This window comes from Protopterus annectens, chromosome 3.part0, assembly GCF_019279795.1.
Source record: "Protopterus annectens isolate FY-2018-M chromosome 3.part0, PAN1.0, whole genome shotgun sequence".
Taxonomy (NCBI): Eukaryota; Metazoa; Chordata; order Ceratodontiformes; family Protopteridae; genus Protopterus; species Protopterus annectens.
Genome location: NC_056731.1, coordinates 1,913,698,086 through 1,913,721,374, shown reverse-complemented (window position 1 = coordinate 1,913,721,374; position 23,289 = coordinate 1,913,698,086). Strand labels below are relative to the sequence as shown.

The following is a 23,289-nucleotide window of genomic DNA, read 5'->3' as shown; positions in this document are numbered from 1 at the left end:
AGCTCCAGAGGAGCGTACTTTCTGGTGGCATTAAAGCTCTGAAGGGCTTGGTTCCCAAACCATCTTTTTATTTAGCTTAGCTCAAGAGGGCTGATGGTATGACCATGTGGAAGGTGCTTTGATGTTTTGGAAGCTGGCTGGCTATTACAACCTTTGCAGAATATTACCCATATAGCTAAGACTACTGCAACAATGATCAACGTTTTGAACATCATATGTGTTTGCAATTTCTTAACAAAAACAGTCTTCCTAGAGTAGAATCAGTTTATACTAAGGATTCAAAAACTGCTTTAAGGCATTAACTGGAAATGTTCTCCATTTGTTAAACATCTGTTTCTTTGTTCTGATTTCCTGCCATGGAGTGTATCATATAACTGATTTGTTTGCAGTTAAAAGCATTCTCGAGTCTCCTTGCACCTTTATCTGTTTAAAACTTTCATTTAGTGGCTCACTGCTGTTTTTCTGCTGTGATAAACATTTCTGTAGTGTTTTCTGCCTAAAACAGTGTAGCTAGTAACTGTAATACTTGGTGGCTTTGCAGTTGCCCGCCCCTACTGTAAATTTGATCTGGGACACTCCTCCCAGTCTAGTCTCATTAGCTCATTCTACCTAATACATAGAGAACATTTGAGAAGGCTAACCCACTTAGGTTCTTAACCTTGAACTATCTTCTGTTCCTCCTTTCTCCCTTTCTACTTTACTAAAAAGAAAAAAAAAACTTTGCTAGAATCTCCTTGTGTTCTGACTGAGTGTGCTTCTCAGCAGATAAGTATATTTTTGGCACTTTTTAACTGTTCAGAGTTGAATGAAACAATAACTGAATTCAGTTCAGAATACATTTTGAATAAATTGCATTTATTCAAACTGTATTTGCTTTAATATTGCTACACACTCAAGTGTGTTAGCTTGAACTGGACTTGAATTGTTTTTAGTTCTGTTTTAGCTGCTTTTCTGTAAAAAAAAAATTCCAAGCTTGTTTCCTGCTCTTCCTGTAACTAGTCTAGTCCAGGTACAGATTTGCTGTATCCAGGACTGTATGTAAACTTCTGAGCCCCCCAAGCCTTCCTGTGTTGGAGGGAAGTCTTCTAGCTTATCAGTGGGAGTGGTAAGCACTAGGAAGCCTTTCTACCACAAGAGGAGTGGTTTCTGGCCCAAGGAATTGTAGTTTATTGGCCATTTGGGCAGTTTTTCCATCTCTTTCATCTTTCTGGTTTAAAAGCCTGCATTTGTGCTTGTTTCCCGGCTTTCCTTTAACTAGTCTAGTCCAGATATAGATTTGCTGTATCCAGGACTGTTTGTAAGCTTCGGAGTGGTGCCAAAGTCTGTTCTTCAGTTTTTTCCTTAGACATGATAGTTCTCTCCTCTCCTGCACTTTTACTAGCTTATTAGTCTACCGCTTTACCAGACTTCTTGTAACAATTATTGTAGCACACAAAAGTGCTACCAGCATTAAACGTTCTACAAGGAAATAGCTCCAGTACTTATTATTAATGCCCACCCCCCCAGGCATGTCTAAAGGTCAGTTCCCCGTGCTTTCTCCTATTAACCTGGTGAACTTGAGTATCCTGAGGCAATGTAGCAACTGCCTCATGTACACTGACAACCCTCTCCTCTTACCTCCCGACACTCAGACTTGCGAGAGATGCATTTATATATCCAAACTGGAAGCAACACACTCCCCAGCCAAGACTGGAATAGCTGGTCAAGAGGAGAAGGTCAACACTTGCACCACACCACATGGAACATATAGCCCTCCAGAGCATACAATAGCACTGCCTTCACATAAAAACACAAACCTCACAACCACCTTTGCGGAGGATCTCAATAAAAATCTACCCAAACAGGAGAGACATCCAAGGCAAAAACACACTCGACCACAACAACACAACACTAACCACGAGACACATAACTCTCTTAAACAGTGTGCCACTCAACCAAAGCCCCTAAGGCAAAACAGCATGCCGAACACACTAGTCATAGGTGACTCGATAGTGAGGCACACTGATGTCCCACTCACTAGGTTGAATAAGGAGAAAGTAACAGTCACCTGCCTATCAAGTGCCAGGATCCACCACATAATGCACACACTCAGGTCCCTCAACAACAGGTACAAATATGACTCTGTCATTGTACATGTGGGTGTGAATGACCTGAGATGTACCTCCCTGGACTACATGAAAAGAGACATGGAGGAGCTCTCAGATTATGTAGCTCTGAGCAGCAGCCTACCATCACCCAGAATGATACCACAGTACAAGCAGAAAATGATTGATTTCAACAATTGGCTAAGTTTCTGGTGTCATTCTTAGGGGATCCAGTATCTATCTGCCTGGGATGACATGATTGACAGACCTCAATGCTTTGCCAGAGATGGCCTGCATCTGTCACCCCTGGACTTCTGGATACTGGCCAAGGCTCTTGGCACCCCTATAGTGCCTTTTTTAGCTGGTGTTCCAAAGACCAAATTACCACCATAAGAGCTACAAACAAACGCAATCTGAGTGTCATGCTGCTCAATGCTAGAAGTCTAAATCTCAAAATGCACTCACTCAAAACACTCCTTAATATGGAGAACAGTGACATTTGCGCTGTAACAGAAACCTAGTTCAAGGCAGCAGAAAGCACCCCTGCACTACCAGGCTATAACTCATTCCACACTTTTCGGCCCCAGAACTTGGACCGAAGCTCCAACAGAGGTAGTGTTTCCATATTGATTAAGGTTGCACACACCTCCAAACTGATAGCCCAACATAATGCATCAGAGATACTTCAGGTGCAGCTAACATTGGGTAAGACAGCGAATCAGATCATAGCCTACTATAGGTCCCCAACCATGTCCCAAGACTCATACTCCATGTTCCTATGCACCCTGGAGAATATTAGGGTCCAACCTAACACTCGCACACTGGGTGACTTCAACTACTCCCCATTAACTGGGAAAGCTACTCATGTACCAATGCACTTGCCCAACATTTCCTGGAATTCATTAATTCCAATGCCCTAGACCAGCTTGTTCTTACCCCCACTAGAGGTAGCAACATCCTTGACCTGGTCATTACTAACATGGGCGACCATTGCTCTACACCAATAGTCAACTCCTCCCTGGTTAGATCCGACCGCAAACTAATCAACTTGGAATGCCTCATCCCTCCCTCCCCCACCCCCACAAAGGTAACCACCATGAAAAACTTCTCCAAAGCTAACTTTGGGATCCTAAAACAGAAGTGCCTAACTTCACGGCACCCATACAAATAGAGAATAGTTGCATGACCGCCGAATCATACACCAATGCACTGAACAAACACGTACACAAATGCATGGATCTCGCCATACTCAATAGAACCAAGACACTCTCCTCCAAAAAAAAGCAAGCTAATCTGGTGTTCCCTTGCCATAAACAAACTCTACAACAGAAGGAGAAAACTGATGCAGAATAAGGTGAAGTCCCAAGACTGGAAAAACTCCCTTATCAGCCTCAACAAAAAGTTGAGCTCCCTCATCAAATCCTCTAAAGCTAGCTATGAAAACAGAATTGCAGCAGATAGTAAAGACAACCACAAGGCCTTCTATAGTTATTTAAAGGATCTCCATGGCAATACCCAGATTTGCTCTGAGCTACTGCACAATGGTACCTCCTATATCGAGACAACAGATATTGCCAATATACTGGCTGACAGATTCAGTGCAAACTTTACCCCTCTCCCTCCCCCAAAAGACCAATCACAATACCAGTAGATTGCCAGGCATGCAGTATTACTGCTGCACAGGTTAAAACAGCACTGTCCAAGGCCAAGAATACAGCTTCTATGGGACCTGACAATATCCCTGGCTGTGTTCTACATGAACTATTGTCTATGAGACCTGACAATATCCCTGGCTGTGTTCTACATGAACTACAGAGTGAAATGGCACCTCACCTGTGTGCTCTGTTGAATCACATCCTCACCTCAGACTTTGTCCCTATTGAATGGCACACTGCTACAGTCAACCCTCTCCACAAAGGAAGAGCAACTACAGACCCTGGGAACTATTGCCCCATTAGTGTGACGAGTCTGATATGCAAAGCTATGGAATGCATCATCATGGACCTAATAAACAAGGATATAGGGAATCTCCAAACTCTGGATCCCACACAGTTTGGTTTTGTGAAGGGTAGATCATGCCTGCTCAACCTAGTCGACTTCTTTGAGTCAGTCACCAGAGCTGTGGATGAAGGAAAGGTGGTTCATACAGCCTACCTTGATCTGGCCAAGGCCTTTGATACCATTCCCAACTCAGGAATCACAGAAAAACTCACTAAGGCATCAACGCCCTATATCACTAGGCGGGTTGCAAACTGGCTCACAGATAGAACCCACAGTGTGAAAGTAGCTGACTCCAAGTCAGATTGCCAACCAGTCACGAGTGGAGTCCCACAGGGTTCGGTCCTGGGTCCTCTCCTGTTTGGTATCTACTTCTCTGAAGTCCAGGCCAACACAAAGGGACTCTGGCTGACAAAGTTCACAGACGATTGCAAGTTAGGAGCTATTATTAAATCCCCAAGTGATGTTGACATCCTACAGAAAGGCCTCACTGAGAACAACGACTTGTGTCAGAACTGGGTCTATATTAGAACATCGAAGTTTCAGAACTTTGAATTTTCTATTATCGACCCCTATTCAGCGAACACTGAAAATAGCGAAGCTGCAGAAAACAGATTTTTTTCCTAGGGAAAGAATTTGGTTGTCCTTTTCGGTTGCTTCTCTATTTTCAGCGCTGTGGTGGAACTTTATGAGTCAGGTTCAGGTAAGTGTGCGATTGTGTGGATGTAAGGTTTAGGGCGGGTTAGGTGAGTTAGGGTTAGGGCGCAGGTCAGGTAAGTGTGCGATTGTGTGGATGTGAGGGTTAGGGCGGGGTAGATGAGTTAGGCTTAGGGCGCGGGTGAGGTGAGTGTGCGATAGTGACGGACCTTAGGGTTAGGGTTTGGGTTAAGCTAAGTGGATAGTTAGTGGTGTATGTACAGTTTAGTGTAGGGTTAGATGTAAGATTTTAGGTGTATGAGTGTGGATTGCTATTTGTTTGCTGTGCTTGTGTTGTGTGTATGTGTTTCGGAACAGCAAATTTTTTCCCTAGGAAAAAATTTGCTGTTCTGAATGTTCAGTGTTGTCAGCATTCACTGAATAGGGGTCGATATTAGAACATTCGAAGTTCTGAAACTTCGATGTTCTAATATAGACCCATCAGAACCATGGCCTTAAGCTCAATGCCAAAAAATGTGTCATCATCCCCTTTGGGAAGAACCCAGTTCCCATAAATTACCAAATCTATGGTAGTCCACTGAACACAGAAGGCGTCATAAGAGATCTGGGAACACAGGTTGATAGCAACCTCTCTTTTGACCACCACATTGCCACTGTGGTCATAAAGTCCTTCTATGTGGCACATCTTATTACTAAGGGATTTGCATCCAGGAAGAAAGAGGTCATTGTCTCCCTCTACTCTTCCCTCATTAGGGCAATCATCACTAGACACCTGCAATAACTGGGGAGGCCACAAAAGTACCTCACAAAGAGGATCCTAGGCCTCAAACACTTTTCCTATATGGACAGACTCAAATTTCCAACTATTCTCTGTCTCATATCACTTACTTAGAGGCGATCTCTGCTTGACTTACAAAGCCATGTCTGACCCAGCTCTGTTATAAAAGCTACATCTAAAGAAATCCTAATCCCTCCACACCACACACTCCAGAGACCTCAGCCTCATTACCACAATCAACAGAACATGCTGGAGGAACAGGTGTATAACCCAAAGACTGCCCATGCTATGGAATAGATTTTCCATACATGTCAAACAGAGAACCTCACTGGCCCTCTTCAAGAGAAATCTTGATGAGTGGATGGGAAATAGAAAATTCACCACTGGGATCACTCCAGTGGCTCTACTCGACAAAGGCACTGGGAACTAAGGTCGTGTGGCACAATGCCAGGGTAATACTATGAGCTAGGCTTGTAAAGGCTCCAGGGCCATTAGCCTAGTACACATGTATGAACCTATAATATTGTAGGCATGATTTAGAAAATGGTGCATGGTGATTTTTTTAATCCACAGATTGTCTGATGCATGATTCACAGTGAAAAGTGCACTGCTGTCGTCATTACTGTGAAACTGAGTATCAGGAATGAGGGCACAGAGACCCTGGTGCTGGAGAACCAAAACATCCTCCCAGAGTGCAGCACTACAGCCCTTTGGCTAACTCATTAAAGAAGCTTTAATATGGTCATAACATCATTTTGGTGCATGCATGTGTATGTATAGGTTTGTCTGCATGATACATTTATCAAGTTTCATTGCAATCGTCTTACTAAAAATTTATAAAGCGTTGCCTTGTATGGTCATATGTGGGTGATGATGACTGAATTTGCTTAGTATGACCCCATGTGCCACAGATACCCATGCATAGGATTTGGTTGGCCTCGTTGGTGCTGCTGAATGCATAATGCTCTTCTCTGGCAGGTAGCACAGAGAATTAAGGCTCTAAGCTCTGAGCAAGTTCCTTCTTTCCACTTTCATTTACTTACTGTCTGAGTCTGAGCAAATCAATTAATCAGACAGTACTCCTGGGTAACCCCTGTAAAGGAGCATTTGTGCTCAGTAGACTTACCTGATTAAAATAAATAAGGTAAATAAAATAGTAGCTCTGTGTAGTAATGCAGTTTATGCTGCTGGGGATGGTATGCACTGCATTGTACTCTGAATCATACTCCAGTATTCATTCAAGTTGCTCATTCACATATGTTCCAAGCACCAACATTGCCTATGACACCCAGAAGCATATCTGTAGGTGCTTGATTTCACAACATTGTCTGAAACTCAGACATATGTTTTACATGCACATTAGCATTGTGCATTGCACACCACCACATCTAAATATTGCCTTTTAAGCCTAAACTTGTCAAAGTCCCTTATCTTTAAGGATTCTTTACTATTTCTAACTTTATGTAGCTCAGAGCACAGTGTTATATAGTCATTGTTAACTGCACTAACAAGTTTCAGTCATATGCATCTGGGCTGGTATTAAGTTTAAAAAAAACAAGTGCTTGATTGTAATTTAACTGCACAATTTACAAACACAACCGACAAATGCTGAATTATTGTTTTATTTTATACTTTATTCAGCATACATTTAATGTATGTCAGTAGGAAATATGTTCACAAATAATATTAGTGCAGGCAAATCTAAATTGTGGAACTGTCTTGCAGCAGGAATAAATGACATCTGAGATTTATTAAAAAAAGACATTAGTTATGAATGAAATTACAAAAGTTATTAAGAAATATTATTAGGAGCATTGTATCTCACTGTGAGAATGAATTAGGAAACAAAGCTTGAGATAAAAAAAAATGTATATTTTCTTTGGCTACTCCCACTCTAAAACTCCAAGAATCATCATTACACTGTCAAAAGATGAAATAGTTTATAATATGAACAAAATATGAGTGAAACTGACAGTTAAATGAGGGAAAAGTCGTGGTCCACCTGCTGATAATAGAATTACCAAAATACTGCTATTAAAAGTAAAATGTACCCAGTCAATGGTTCAGATAGAATTTGATGGGTGTTCAATCTGGCCAATGGTATATAGCTTTTACTGAACCCCAGATGACCCGTGTTTGATTAGTAGCATGAGTGTTGGTGGGATGAGGGGGGTGGGAATGAATTGCTGATGCTGGCTCACCCATCCAGGTTTGGAGGGAGGCTGCTTAGGCTCAGTATAACTGCAGCATTAAGAGTCTGGAGAGCTCCATGCTGCAAGAGGTATGCCACATGGCCAGGAGATTGCTCATGCATTGATGTACACATACTCCTCCAATAGGCAGTGATTGCAGAGCTCACAAGGTTGCTGCAAGGTGATAGAGTGTTAGGGTAAGTACCATGGCAGCAGTAGGACGCAGCACCAGCCTCTTTCATCTCTTCAGCAGCCCTAAACATGGGTCAGGTACAGCTCAAGTACCTGGTAAACAAGGAAAGAAGGTAGTGACAGCTGATGATCAGCTGCAGGGAAGGGGAACAAATAATTCCAATGGTACTCCTTAAAAAGTTAAAACTGCAGTCTTTAAAACAATCTTTTTAAGCAACATTTCAATGTCTGTCCCACTTTCTTCTGTAGATATTGAGCCCTGACATTCACATCCTTTTTGGTGAGTCTGCTAATTTGTCTTCATAGTCCACACTTACTTCATGTGACCTAAATAGCTAGTGATGGCACAGCATTTATATTTATAGGTTCACTGGTGATATGTCATCCTATGAGTTTATAAGTACATATGGTATTTTTCTATCAGCATTTCAGACTAGAGGCCCCAACAATATACTGCTGTGCTCCCCACTGCTTCACAGCTGTACTGGCAAAGGATGCTAAGTGACTGGATATGTATGGATAAGATTCTTTCAGTGGTGGTAGCATGGGTGTTAGCCCTTTAATCTGTAGGACAACAGCCAAATTAGTTTCACATCTTTAAGAAGTATGCTACAATGACTCCTAGAAAAGCTAGAAAGAGCTAGTTGGTTACAAGAGAATGAGGAATTTGCAGTTTAAGCACATGTACTATTGCACAGCAGTTTGACGTCCATCTACAGTCAAGCACACAGTGTTCAGGATGAATTAGTTCTCTACATAGAGTTTCATATCAGGTAATGAATAGGAAGCCAGATATAGCAAAGGCTCATCTGCACAAAGTATAGCAAGACAAGTAAAGGATCAGAAACAGGTACACTACAAAAACATGTTTATTTCATGATGCATTTTTTATAAAAGGGAAAAGTGATATAAACAAGTCTTCTATATGTTTAGAGAGAGAGAGCGCATGTGTACTGTTTTAGCAGCCATGGTTGCTATAATTACAGTTCTGTTGCATATTCAGCAATGCTATCCTCTTTCAGCATCCCTGTGTGGAGAAGGACAACACAGATTTTTGTCCAAGTGCTTATAAAAGGGCTTCATCACAGCATGTTCCATACTATAGTATGAGCTTGACATGACTGCCACTTACTCTTAAATACCAAGTAGAAGTCTTTCATATTTCTAATGCCATATGAAATATGTTATTGCATTATACGTGTGTCTATGTAATTTCAGCAGAAAAGAATCCACAGAAAGCAGGGCTAGAATGCCAAAAATACATCATTTAGATATTACCAGTCATCTTTAGAAAATGTTGAATTGTAATGAGATTTTTTTCAGTCTGAGTTCTGTTCAATACAAGAGGCATTTATATATATCTGTAGTCTACAGTATTTGAAATATAGGTTATTTTTCTTATTCTCTACATACAGATATTGAAAAATCATGACGAAAGTAAATACCTGGATAACATGATGCTAACAATGTAGAGTTTATTTAAATGTAGTGTGAAACTAGCCTTGATATCAGTAATGTGGAATGTCTATTAGATGCTTATGAATGATGGTTCATGCAAATGCTGAGAAAATGTCATCCAAGTTTGTTGGACTGAAGATACCTTTTTAAACATTCTTCTGTTACTATCAATTTTTATTCAAAAAATGTGGAGAGATAACTGATCACCAGGCTAGATAAAGCATTACTTCTACTTTTGTTTCTGTATCCTTCCATTCTTGTAGCTAGATGCCTTGAAGATTGATTTAGTTATCAGCATTCCTAGGAATTAAATATGCAAACCAAGTAGCTTTATTTTCTTATATGTCAGAAACATGATTAATTTTCATTAACATTTGTTCATTTTTTCCAGAGGAGTTGAAAAATCCTAGTAAAAACATTCCCCGTTGCATTATGACAGCTATACCGATGGTAACAGTATTTTATCTACTGGTGAATATTTCGTATTTAACAGTGATGACACCAAAGGAAGTGGCTTCCTCAGGTACTTGTCATGCTTTACATCTGATATTTCATCAAAAGGCATGTTTTTAACAGAAGTAAATAAATAAATAAATAAAATGAAAAATATGTTATAATTAAGGTTACCTTAGGTGGCGATGTTTTCACAAAACATACTCAAGGATTACCCTTACACTGATTTCATAAAAGACATCTATTGTTTATGTTTTTAAATTCACGGTTTGGGTTTCTTGCACCCACTACTACTCATAGCAAATGTCCTGGCCTGTCACATGTAGCTTCTACTATGCAGATTATTCAGCTTATAAAAAGCTGAGCATATATGAGTAGTTAACAAAGTGGTCACAAAATGGGATACCTTTATGCTTACAAAAAATTCTTGTTTCTTTCTGTGCTCTTTCCTTCTCCTTCCAAGACACATACAATGCATCATCTGCCTAGAAGAATTTGGTCATCTCTATCTTCCTAAATGAATATTGTGCATCACTTTCCATAAGTCTCACATCCACTGGATGGCAGAAATCTAAAATGTATGAGACATCCCAGTAGCCAGAAGAACACTGTTCTTCCCTAGCTAATCCTTTCCTAACTCCCATTCGTCAGTTGAATTGACACTACTACATCAATCTTTCACACCGCTGAGTCAATTAAAAATAGATCCTTATTTGATTAACCTTCAGTTGATAAATTGCTATGGTTTATACCTGTGAAAAGATATTGCTTCTGTTCTCCTGCCACATATTTGCTGTTGGCAACCCAGTTTTTTGAAAAGAGGGATGAAACTCTGACTGATCCCACATGACAGTTTAAATAGTGGCAGGAGCATTTGAAGAGTCTAGATGGGGCAGAGTTGAAATGGGCAGCCATTTCCAGCTCACTCATCTTTGAGAGGAATGGCTTCAAGTCAGCTGATCACTATTTTCCAAGTGAAGGCTTGATAAGTATCAAAAGGGCCAAGACTGGTGCCAGAGCCATGGCCTAAAGCTAAATGCCAAAAAGTGCACAGTCATCCCCTTTGGGAAAAACAAAGTGCCCACAAATTACCACATAGGTGGTAATCCATTAAGTACGGAAGAAGTAATTAGGGATTTGGGGACCCAAGTAGATAGCAATCTCTCCTTTGACAATCACGTTGCCAAAGTGGTTAGAAAGACCTTCTATACAGCCCACCTTATCACAAAAGGGTTCACATCTAGATCAAGAGAGGTCATTGTGCCCCTCTAATCATCACTCATCAGGCCCATAATTGAATACAATGCCCCATTTGGGATGTACCTTACCCGACACCTGCAGCAACTGGAAAGACCCCAAAAGTACCTCACCAAGAGGATCAAGGGACTCAAACAGATGCCCTACGCAGTTAAGCTAAAGAAACTCCAGCTCTACTCAGTTGCTTACCACCTACTCAAAGGCGATCTGTGCCTGACGTATAAAGCCATGTCCAACCCAGAATTAATGGACATGCTCCACCTCAGGAAATCCAAATCCCTTAGAGCTACACGCTCCAGGGACTTAAACCTCAGCACAGAAATAAATAGGACATGCTGGAGGGACAGATTCATATCCCAGAGGCTCCCCTCACTCTGGAACAAAATCCCAATCCATGTTAGGCAGAGCCCCTCAATGACTCTCTTCAAAAGAAATCTTGACGAGTGGATGGGAGATTGTAGGTTTACCCCTGGGATCTCTTCTGTGTCCCTACTAGACAGAGGCACAGTAAACTAACCTTAAAGGGGCTATCTTCTGTGACCTACTATACAGAGTCACAGTCAACTAATCTAAAAGGGTGGCGAAAGCCAAACACACTCTGGCTAGGCTTATAAATGCCCTAGGGCAGATAGTCTAGTATCAACCTATGAACCTATGAACCTATGACTGGGCATGTGGACTTCTAGTTCCCAAACCAGTGATGGTAGCCCTCAAATGCATGAATGTAGTAAAATCCACATGTAAGAGGGGAGTACAGGATAACTCTCACTGGTGTAGGTACTCAAATCTACTGCTAGGAGCAAGGTTAGGATCAACAAAAATATGAAACCCCCAAGGATCTCTGTATGACAGCTGCTTTGGCTGACTGCCACTCAAGCAAAATGAATGGGCAGTTAGTTAATAGGAGAGCTGGTGGTCAGCAGGCAACAGAATCAAAAAAATGCAGGCAGGTATCTGAATGCATGTGTGTGTGTGTGTGTGTGTGTGTGTGTGTGTGTGTGTGTGTGTGTGTGTGTGTGTGTGTGTGTGTGTGTGTGTGTGTGCGTCTCTGAGCGCATGTGTGTGCATGTGTGTGTGTGTGTGTGTGTGTGTGTGTGTGTGTGTGTGTGTGTGTGTGTGTGTATGTGTGTGTGTGTGTGTGTGTGTGTGTGTGTGTGTGTGTGTGTGTGTGTGTGTGTGTGTGTGTGTGCCTCTGTGCATCTCTGAGCGCATGTGTCTGCATATGTGTGTGTGTGTGTGTGTGTCTCTGAGCGCATGTGTGTGTGTGTGTGTGTGTGTGTGTGTGTGTGTGTGTGTGTGTGTGTGTGTGGGCCTGTGTGCATCTCTAAGCGCATGTGTCTACATGCGTATGTGTGTGTGTGTGTGTGTGTGTGTGTGTGTGTGTGTGTGTGTGTGTGTGTGTGTGTGTGTGTGTGTGTATGTGTGTGCTTGTGTGTGTGTAAGTTACTCAAATGTCTCAGTTGTCAACCTGTGAACTTGTTTAGTCTTTTCAATCATTCACAGTTTGGTTAACATAAAGAAATGGTGTTTCTTCAAGAACATATGACAGTGGAGTTTTCTTTTTTCTCCACTGCTGTTCTATCTTGGAGTTGGTGCATATAAGTTTATTTATGTAGCAAGGGATATGGGGGGTGCAGATGACTTAGCTCAGGGGAAAAAAAGTCCTGCATATTACTGCACATTCCACTGAATATACACTTTGTGGATTTTAGCCAAAAATGTGACTGGTAGCTCTCAGCAATGTTCTAGCTAAAGTGTTCATAATACACACACACACACACACACACACACACACACACACACACACACACACACACACACATATATATATATATATATATATATATATATATATATATATATATATATATGTATATGGATCTATGTCAGTTGACCGAGTTTTCAGAAACTGGAAATTCATATTGGCGAGACAATATGATAAAATTTTCAAAATCTCAAAATTTCTGAAAACTCAAACATTAAAAAAGCAAAAAAAAAACACAAAAATCTTTTTTTACATTTTTGCAGTGAGGCAAGCCCCCCTGCATGCCCCATGTGGGGGGCTGTGCCCCCCCACATGACCTGCCAATTATATATACCAACTCAGAGATCGCACTACATTGAGGAAAACAGTAAATTTCCCGATCCTCACTGTACCGCAATCTCCATTCAAAAGGTTTAAGTTTTCAAAATTTGATCATATCGTCTCGCCAATACAAATTTTGAGTTTTCATTTGACTGAAATTTCAAATACTAAAAACTCACTTGACTGAAACTCATAATAACGAAACCTTACAATGCTAAATTTCAACACACAAAATATATATGGTTGTCTGACAGTGAGGGCAAAAATCTGCCTCCCCCAAAAAAAATGACAATTGAATGCATGCCTATGTGCTTGGCAGGAGTGGTTGAATGACTTGCACCCTCTGCGTTGTGCTGAGTGTTTCTGATGAGCTGTGTAAAGAGGTTCAGAGGGCAAAAATGGAAATAAAAAATATCCTTTATGCCAAAGTAGATGTTAAGCATTGTGCCTTGAAATTGAAAGACTCTGAAAAGTCTCCAGGTGCACAGTGCCCACTGGCCCTGCAGCTCTATCTGATTAGGGATCAGAGAGGGATCCCTGTAAAAACATCATCTGAGTATATACTGGAGAGATTTAGGCCCTACTATCTTGTTATATGCCCCATAACCCAGAAATGATTTATATCACAGAAGGATTTGTTTCTTCCTTCAGCAACAGGATCTGCTTGCCTTAATGAGGGAGCGAGAGATGATGTTGCTTTTGCAACCTATAACTATGAGAAGGTTTCACTAGTACTGGTAAATTAGCAAAAAGGAAGACACCACTTTAAGATACCATACCTTAAAAGCTATAGTTGCAGCAGGAGATACATTTTTTGAAGAAGTGAGCTCATTGCTGAATACGGACCTCTTCATTAAAAAGACTATGATTTTTATAGAAATAAGCAATGCTTATCAATGATTCAAAATGATGGAAAAGACCCGGAACTTTCTATGTTGCTTATGCTGATCTCAGTATTAAATCAAAATTGCATGATTCACATTTCACATGAACTAGTGTGTGTGTGTGTGTGTGTGTGTGTGTGTGTGTGTGTGTGTGTGTGTGTGTGTGTGTGTGTGTGTGTGTGTTTTTTCACAGGTCTGCGAACCTTTGATAAAGTAATAAAAACAATGGTGTAGAAAAGAAATTAAAAAAATAAAATAAAAATCATTGTTATGAATGCAGGATTATTATATTCACAGGTCCTGGTCATATTTGTCAACTTGGATGCTTTTACACTCAGTAGAGGCAACTGGGAAACCCTGCTTAGGGCTTTAGAGAACTGCATCCTGACAGGCATTCAACAGAGTCTGCGCATTTGCTTAAGAAGCTTCATACATAAGAGGCCAGGATCAAGGTCTCACTGTCCCTTCTGGAGCTCTTTAGTCTGTGCTGGAAACTGAGCAGACCTTCCTTTAATCTTTAGTTTTATTTACTTTGAACCATTGTCTAGGACATAAAGTCAGGGCTGAAATGGAGATTGGATTGTCTGCCCTTACCAATGATGTCCTAATGTATATAACAAATACTTATTAGGCTCTAAAGTGAACCAGACTTTGATCTTGTCATTGATTTTTAGCCATTCTGTAAAAATCAGAAAGCAGTATCCATATTTGTCGAGTAATCCCTCAGTGAAAATTGTAGGAGTGTTGATGTCCCAGCAGAAATGGAATTATGCTGGAATATGATTCGAACCTTGGTAAGACTAGTGGATGTTTATCTTGGTAGAAGGGACTTTTACTTGATTTAACACAGAAATGCAGACAATACAAATGTATAGTCTTCTATACTTTCCTTCCAGATTGTCCCAGTCCATCCCAAGCAATTCAGTTTAGTCTCAAACGTACCCTTTTGGCTTTTGTTTGGGAGAATAAGAAAGGTAGATATTTACATTAACTGAAATGTGTAGTTAGATTTTCACAATTTCAACCTGTTTAAAGTGGTTCATCTTAGGCTGGTATATCTTTATTCAATCAAATAATATTAGGCATGTTGGAAGGAGCTGCTTAAACATGGATAATGCAAGATGAGGGCTTGCTCTGAGCATCATGGGAAATGGGAAAATAAGAAGATCAGGGCCTCACAAAAATGGAAAAAATAAGGCAAAAGAATAGATGGGCTTTAACTAGGTTTGGTACAATAATGTGGATCCCACAGTTGACTTCAATAGGATTATTTCAGCTATGTCACTTGAACATATATTGCTATAAGACTGTACATCAGGTGGCTTTCCACTCTCTGATACTGTGACCAGTTGATAATAGAGGAAGGTTTCTGTCCTGAGACAGTTGCAAGAAGGTGTTTGAGATTAGAAGAGAAGAAGTTCTTCTATAACAAAAGCTATTTAATAAGATGAGGGTTATGATGTCAGTCAATGTTCTATTGAGCACTTGACCCTTTTAGGGACATTTCCTAGTGGAGGCAAGGGAAGAAATAACTTTGCTGTCCCATCTGGTTAGTGTGATTTATAAGGAGAAGGTAGATTCAAAGAAGGGTATGATGAGAAGGTTGATAAAAATGGCATAAACAATTTTACATTCACTTCTACCAAGAAATGTGGAGAATTATTTTGTTTGCTATTGAACTATACAATGACACCTAGCAGATTTCATATGTTTGCAAGAAAGTATCTCCAATGATATTTTTACACTCCAAGCATTGCTGTGACGCATCTTTCTGAGGATCTCTCCTGAGTGTTGGAAATGCAGATTAGGGGAAGATGAAGAGTAGATACATGTTTATGGGATTACTATGGAGACTGGATACATGTATATGGGATTACTATGAAAAATGGATACATGTATATGGGATTACTATGGAGACTGGATACATGTATATGAGATTACTATGGATAAATGTATATGGGATTAATATGGAGACTGGATACATGTATATGGGATTATTATGGAAACAGGATACATGCATATGGGATTACTATGGGGACTGGATACATGTATATGGGATTATTATGGAAAATGGATACATGTATATGGGATTAATATGGAGACTGGATACATGTATATGGGATTATTATGGAGACTGGATACATGCATATGGGATTACTATGGAGACTGGATACATGTATATGGGATTATTATGGAAAATGGATACATGTATATGGGATTAATATGGAGACTGGATACATGTATATGGGATTATTATGCAGACAGGATACATGTATATGGGATTACTATGGAGACTGGATACATGTATATGGGATTATTATGGAGACTGGATACATGTATGTGGAATTACTAGGTACTACACCACTTCAAAATAAAAGTGATGAGAATTGTAGATCATTTATAACCACAAGGGATAATGACGAATGCCTCTGCTCCTCACACATTGAGTGGCATGGAGTACACAAGTTGACATTATTAACACTGATGATGTTAGCAGTTAAAAAAAAAACAGTAATTAGGAAATGTTTGTTTGGCATAATAGTTAAGGTCTTAACCTGACAGATACAAGGTACATGATTTGATGTTAACCTCTGCTGGCTAGTCTTGTAATAATCTGCAGACCAATAGCCTATTATTATTATTATTAAAAATTTAAACATTTTCAAAAGTTGGGGGTTGGTATAATGGTTAAGCTATTTACCTCCCAGACACAAGATACAGGGACTAATTTTCATCTTTGGTCAGTGTGACTAGTGGTTAGACATCTGATAATCTGCCAATTGATTGTCTAGTATTTATCTATTAAACCTATGAAATGGAAATATCTTGTTTGACAAACCTTACTAATTGTTCATAGAATTGTGTTAAAAACTTATGGGTATGAATAGGTATTGGTTTCAGACAGAACTAGGCAGCTGCATGTGAAAAAGTTGATTCTGTGGTTATTGTATTTGGAAAATAAACACAACTAAGGTGAAAGTGGGCATTGGGTGTTTAACCCATTGTTTCCCAATTTTCTGGGGAGGCTGTAGATTGAAGTGGATGAGAGTACTGAGTAGAGTGATATGCATAACTGCATTTCCTTTAACAGGGAAAAAGGTTCAATGGCACAAATTAACAGTGTTCTGGCTTTAAAGTTGAATCCTCTTAAACAATACGGAGTCCCTCGGACAATATGGAGGTCAAGACCTATCAGGAAACTGGCCCCAGTCAAATATAAAGGACAATTAACTAAAAGAATTACTATAGCACTAATGATTCCTAGAGTTCTTCAAGCCCAGGTCTGTGCTTATGTTTCACTTTAACTAGTTTTCAGGGTTTCAAAAAAATAAAAGCACAAAAACAAACTTCAAAATAAACAAAAAACATGAATTCCGAGGCAAAACCAATGAAGTTAAGTCAATTTATTAAGCACTTTCATCCCAAAGGAATAAAATATAATCCACACCCCCCTTCTTTTATATCCCAGCATACACACAGTCATTAAATAATTAATGAATAATTGATGATACAACATAAAGGAACATATACATACAGCTTTGGGTGTCCAAATAATGCACAACACATATACTAACATTTAAAATTCAACATAAAAAGTCTTAGTGCAAAGGCTGCTTTTAGCCTTAAGATAGAACTAATGGATATATTTTTGTTTAAACCAGGATAAACTGTGTTTGAAGCTGCCACTGTAACTCTTTAAACTCAAGGTAATCATCCACTGGTCCACCCTTCTACCTCCCATCAACATGGTCAATAATTATGAATTTAAAAGAATGACCATCAAACTTTTGGATATCTCATATCTGTGTTCATAAATTCTAGTTCTAAAATAATTCTTGTTTTTTCCAATGTAAAAACAGGTACAATTTTGACATATTGCTAAGTAAACAATAACTCTTGAATTGCAGTTATATGTCCTGTGTAGCCTTATGGCGCCAAAATACCCTAGTTCAACTTCATTAGCTTCTAATATAAATTTACACTGTGAACAGTGTCCAAATTTTCTCATGCCCCACCTGTTCTGAATATTTAACTCTTTTCAGCATGTTTTTTATACACGCATCCACATCTCGTTTTCTATATTAATCCGTTTGTTCAAAAGTGTTTGGCTCCTACAAATACCCAACAAGGGAGTATATTGTCCCCCTATCCTTTTTTCCTTTACTTCCTTAAATATGTTGTTAAGGAACGAGACCGGGTAACCTCTTCTAAGCAACATGTCTTTTAAAATCTGGCATTACATTTCAAATTCAACTAGGTCACAGACCATGCATGCAAGATGTACACACTGCCCTTTTACTAAGGACTTCTTCTGATGGATGGGGTGCCAACTGTTATAATGCAATAACATGTTAAAATACGTAGGTTTCCTATAAATTGTAGAGTCAAATTTTTTGTTCAGATTGTTTTTTCTGATGTTAACATCTAAATGATTGACCTTGTCTTCATATAGGGTCATGGTAAATTTTAAAAAATCAGTGGTATTATAGATGTAGTCAAAACATTTATCTAATCTTTCACGAGTGTCGATCCAAAAAATAATGATGTCATCTAAAAAACGTCAATATAAGGATCAGCACTCTGAAAAATTAGAATTAATAGCAAAATCAGTCTCCCAGTATGCCAGAACTATGTTAGCAAAAATAGGGGCAAATGCTGCCCCCATGCCACACCCTTCCTCTGTCTAAATAACTGTTGTTCAAAAATTATAAAGTTGTTTTCTAGGATGACCTCCATGAGTGTCCTCAGGGTAAGAATCTGGCTATGATCCAGACTTGAATACTGGCATAAATAAGAGTAAAACCACTCATTTCCTATGTCATGTGGTATTACAGAAAATAAGTCTTCGATGTCGATTGTTACAAAAATCATCTCTTCTTTAAACTTGTCATGGGAAGCTCATCTCTTCTTTAAACTTGTCATGGGAAGCCTTTGTCAAAAAAATCCCAAGAATCTTTAAAACAATAAAAATAGCCATCAATTACTCTTTTAATGTAATAATCTATATACTTGGCTATTGCAAATGTTTTTGAGGCCTTAGCATGAACAATAGGCCTAAGGGGTGCGTCACTTAGACTCTTATGTATCCTCAGAATCCCAAAGATAGTAGGGGTCCTTGGGTGGGTAAGTTTTAAAAAGTTATATTCAGATGGAGAAATCTGTTTGTTCAGAAGCAAATCCTCTGCTATTCAATCTATTCTATACTAAGTTACATTCATTTTATTTAAGCTTATTTCTTCATAGATATCACTAAATAAAATGTAAAACATTTTATTGTTATAGTCATTGTTGTTCGTAATTACTAATCCCCCACCCTTGTTAGGTTTCATGACCCTTAGCCTTGAATTTTCATAAATCAATTTCAAAGCATTTGTTTCTTCAACGGTAGGCTGTAAGGGCCTTTGTTAATCATGCCTTTGTGACTTCTTCGCACAGTCTTCAGGGTTTATTATTTTTTTTAAATAACAAAAATGTTGCATGGGCTTACATTTTCAATGTGAGCTAGTGTTTCTTATTGTAAATCATTGGATAAATCATAAAATAAGACTGAGAACACCATATTGATGGTATGTTCTAAAGGTACAATGTTATAACAGCTGAAATATGAGCTGTACATAACCCTTTATCTTAGTCATTGACTGATTAAGCTTGTTGTGTTCCACAAATAGTGTACTGGATTCTGTGCAACATTACTATAAAGTGGTACAACCAGGTTACTGTAGACACTGTCTTCTCTTCAAGGTCATGCTTTGTTAATCTTGCAAACACTTCTGAACTTGTAAACTACCAAAGGTTAGCGTATCTGGTAAACTTTGCCCTAGCCTGGTCTGAGGCCTCCTTAAATGACAAACTTATTCAAAACAAATACAGTTTTACCTCTTAGTTCGGGGTTGCAGCCTTAGTCCGTGTATCCCAGAGCTCAGTGTTGCACCTCTTTTTTTTTTTTTTTTTTTTTTGTTCACAGAATATCTGTCTCTTTGCTGTACATATTTTTTGTGTTATATCGTTGCCTATACACATACAGACTTGAGATTTCACATTCAACCAGACTATTGTTCCTGCATCATTCGTGAAAACTGGCATTTGTACCTGGTGGGTACAATCAATAAATAAATAAAATAAATGGTTGCATAAGCAACACTTGCATTGTTTGGCCACATTGCCAATATATATGTGTTAAACAAGATAAATTATTTAATGCTACAGGTAGATGCACAGGTGAAGCAGATGAGTATTTTTATATATTTTTCTGCATGATGAAACAGTAGGACAGTTTTACCTATGAACTGCTTTCTAGGAGCAACCATTGTTATAGCTTTTTACTGTCCAGTGTGAGTATGAAAATAGAATGGTTTAGTCAGTACGGGCCATGAAAAAACATGAAAAATGTGTATGCACAATATATTCAAAGGAACAGTATTTCAGGAACAAGAACTTGTTCTTGAAGAAAAACAGAAGAACTTGTTCTGGAAGGCTGCTGTATATATTTATATATTTGCTTACTGACTGTTGCTCTCACTGGGCAATAGCCTATTTTCAGATGAGATCTAAGGTCTTGGTAAAGACTGGGGGACATTTGGCTAGAACACAAGCTATAATGGAAATCTGAATGCCAGTGCATTTAGAAACATCACAGCAATATATAAAGATGTCACATATACAGGCAAGCAGAAGGAATGTTATTGAAAAAAGGGAGGCAAGAAGTTCATCTATAATAGTATTGTTGCAAAGCCATCTTCTGAGATGGATTCTATTTTGTGTTGTAATGTTCCAAGTGCAGTTTAACAGCATGTGTTTTCTTTCTGCTTCAACAGCTTCTGTAGCTATCACCTGGGCAGACAGAGTAATTGGCTCATTTTCCTGGATCATTCCCATGTCTGTTGCCATCTCCACATTTGGTTCCATAAATGGCTCAACATTTTCCCAAGGAAGACTCAACTATGCTGCTAGCAGAGAAGGACATATGCCACCCATTCTTGCCATGTTGCATGTAAAATATTTAACACCAGCTCCAGGCATTATTTTCTCAACTATAATCTCATCTGTTTTCATCATTCCTTCCAGTCTGCTTTCACTGACTGGTTATTTTGGTTTTTCATCGTGGCTTTTAGTGGGCCTAACATGCCTTAGCTTGATTGTTCTTAGGTTTCGGGAACCTACACTTCACAGACCCTACAAGGTAAGATGAAGAGCTTTTCCTAGATGCCCATTTGATCTTTTTTAAAGAAAAAGTTCTGGGATTTTTAAACACGCTAAATATACTCTGCATTTTAAAACTTTTCAGGTGTTCTGAATCAAAATCTTAATATTAAATATGAATATTTGTCTTTTTCAGCTGTATCAATATTTCTTTATTCATAGAATGACTTTTCTAAATTAGTGTTTGTGCTCTAAAGAAATGCATATTTCATTACAATATGGTGCAGTTCAACTAACACATTGGGGACAATATGCCAGTGAGTAACATGCACAACTCATAGAACCATAAATGATATGTTACTCAAGATACCTATCCTACTAAACTAATTAGTATCACATGGAGTACCAAATCCAAGACTACAGTATACCAAAATGCAAAGCTCATCTGATTTGCATTTCATGGTTAGTGATCAATTTCTAGTGTTACTTTTCATTAAAAATACATCATCCATCTCACAATTCTTGTAACCCATAGAAAGAAGCCCGTACTACGCTGCTGTTTACTTCATCACACATTGCTCCTTAAGTCACCTGCTGATTGAACTGTAATGAATGAGCAGGAGTGTTATTGTAAGTATTTTCATTTAGTGGAAGTGAATCAGTGACTGTCCACGTAGTTGTGAACAGCACTGGTAGATACTGACATCATTTTCAGTATACTGGTGAATCAGTAACTGTCCACATAGTTGTGAACAGAGTTGGCAGATACTAACATCATCTCCAGTGTACTGGATTATTTCTGTTTTTTTGTGGTTTGGGTGGCTGTCATGACTAGAAGCATGAGTCAGCGATTAGTATGACTAGATTGCCTCATAAGAATTGGGGCAGGTTGGAAACAGAATAGGAAGCTCATCTTGTAGCTTTTTATTTGTACTTCAGAGCTGGTTACAAAATGGAACAAGAATACAGTGACTAATGAGACAGTAGATTGACTCTCTCAAGGAATGCATGGACGAAGCCACATGTGCCATCACTTTCTCAGCTCTCTGTTTTGAGTATCAGGCCTTTTCAGTAACAGGTAGTGGATCTTTTATGACAATAAGTGACCAGGGATTCATTTGTAATATTTTAATATTAGAAGAGTGTCTCTATTATACTATGTCCATAGCTGTTGGATAAGTAAAGACACCACCTCGCTAGTAGTAAAATATCAAGTCACATGCATGCTGTGATCCTTTCTAAGCCAATGGACTCCAAAGTTGGAACATATGCTTCTTGTAAAGTGATAGTAGTACTAGCTGGGTAGCAAACTGGCTCACTGGCATAACCCACTCTGTCAAAGTTGGGGAGTCCACATCCACCAATAGACCAGTTACCAGTGGGGTACCACAAGTATCTGTGCTGGGCACTCTACTGTTTGGAGTTTATTTCTTGGATGTCCAGGCAAAGGTAGATGACCTGTGGCTTACCAAGTTTGCAGATGACTGTAAACTGGGTGCAATCATAGAGTCCCCCAGCAATGTTAACATATTACAGAAAGGGCTGACACAGACAAATGATTGGTTATAAATTCATGGACTAAAAACTTAATGCAAAAAATGCCTCATTATCCCCTTTGGCAAGGAAGTAGCCCCTGCTAATTATGATATAGATAGCACATCTCTAAGCTCAAACTCAGTGGTGTGAAATGTGGGAACACAGTTTGATAGCAATCTAAACTTCAATCACCATGTGTCTAGAGTGGTAAGAAAAGCATTCTAAATTGCACATCTCATAAATAAGGGCATCCCATCCAAGACCATGGAGGTTATAGCTCCGCTGTACTCGACCCTTATCAGACCACTAACTGAGTACAATTCTCCCTTCTATATGTACCTTACCAGACACCTGCAACAACTAGAGAGATCAGAGAGGTTTCTTACCAAGAGAATCCAGGGCCTCCATGACATACATGGAAAGACTGAAAACCCTGTCACTGTACTCTGTATCATACAGGCTGTTGAGAGGTGACCTGTGCCTGGCATACAGAACAGTCTTGGACCCTGCACTAATTGAAATGCTACATATCCACAAATCAAATGGGAAAAGAATAACTCACTCCAGGGATCTC

At 39.2% G+C, this 23,289-nt stretch overlaps 1 protein-coding gene across 1 annotated transcript in view; it reads left to right on the top strand.

The window, feature by feature from the left end:
- LOC122797226 (solute carrier family 7 member 13-like) overlaps nt 1-23,289 on the top strand; it is a 200,370-nt gene that overhangs the window by 150,418 nt on the left and 26,663 nt on the right. Inside the window, exons 2-3 of the mRNA XM_044066063.1 lie at nt 9,751-9,882; nt 20,855-21,219. Of these exons, the coding sequence (XP_043921998.1) occupies nt 9,751-9,882; nt 20,855-21,219 (497 nt within the window). The remainder of the gene's footprint in view (nt 1-9,750; nt 9,883-20,854; nt 21,220-23,289) is intronic.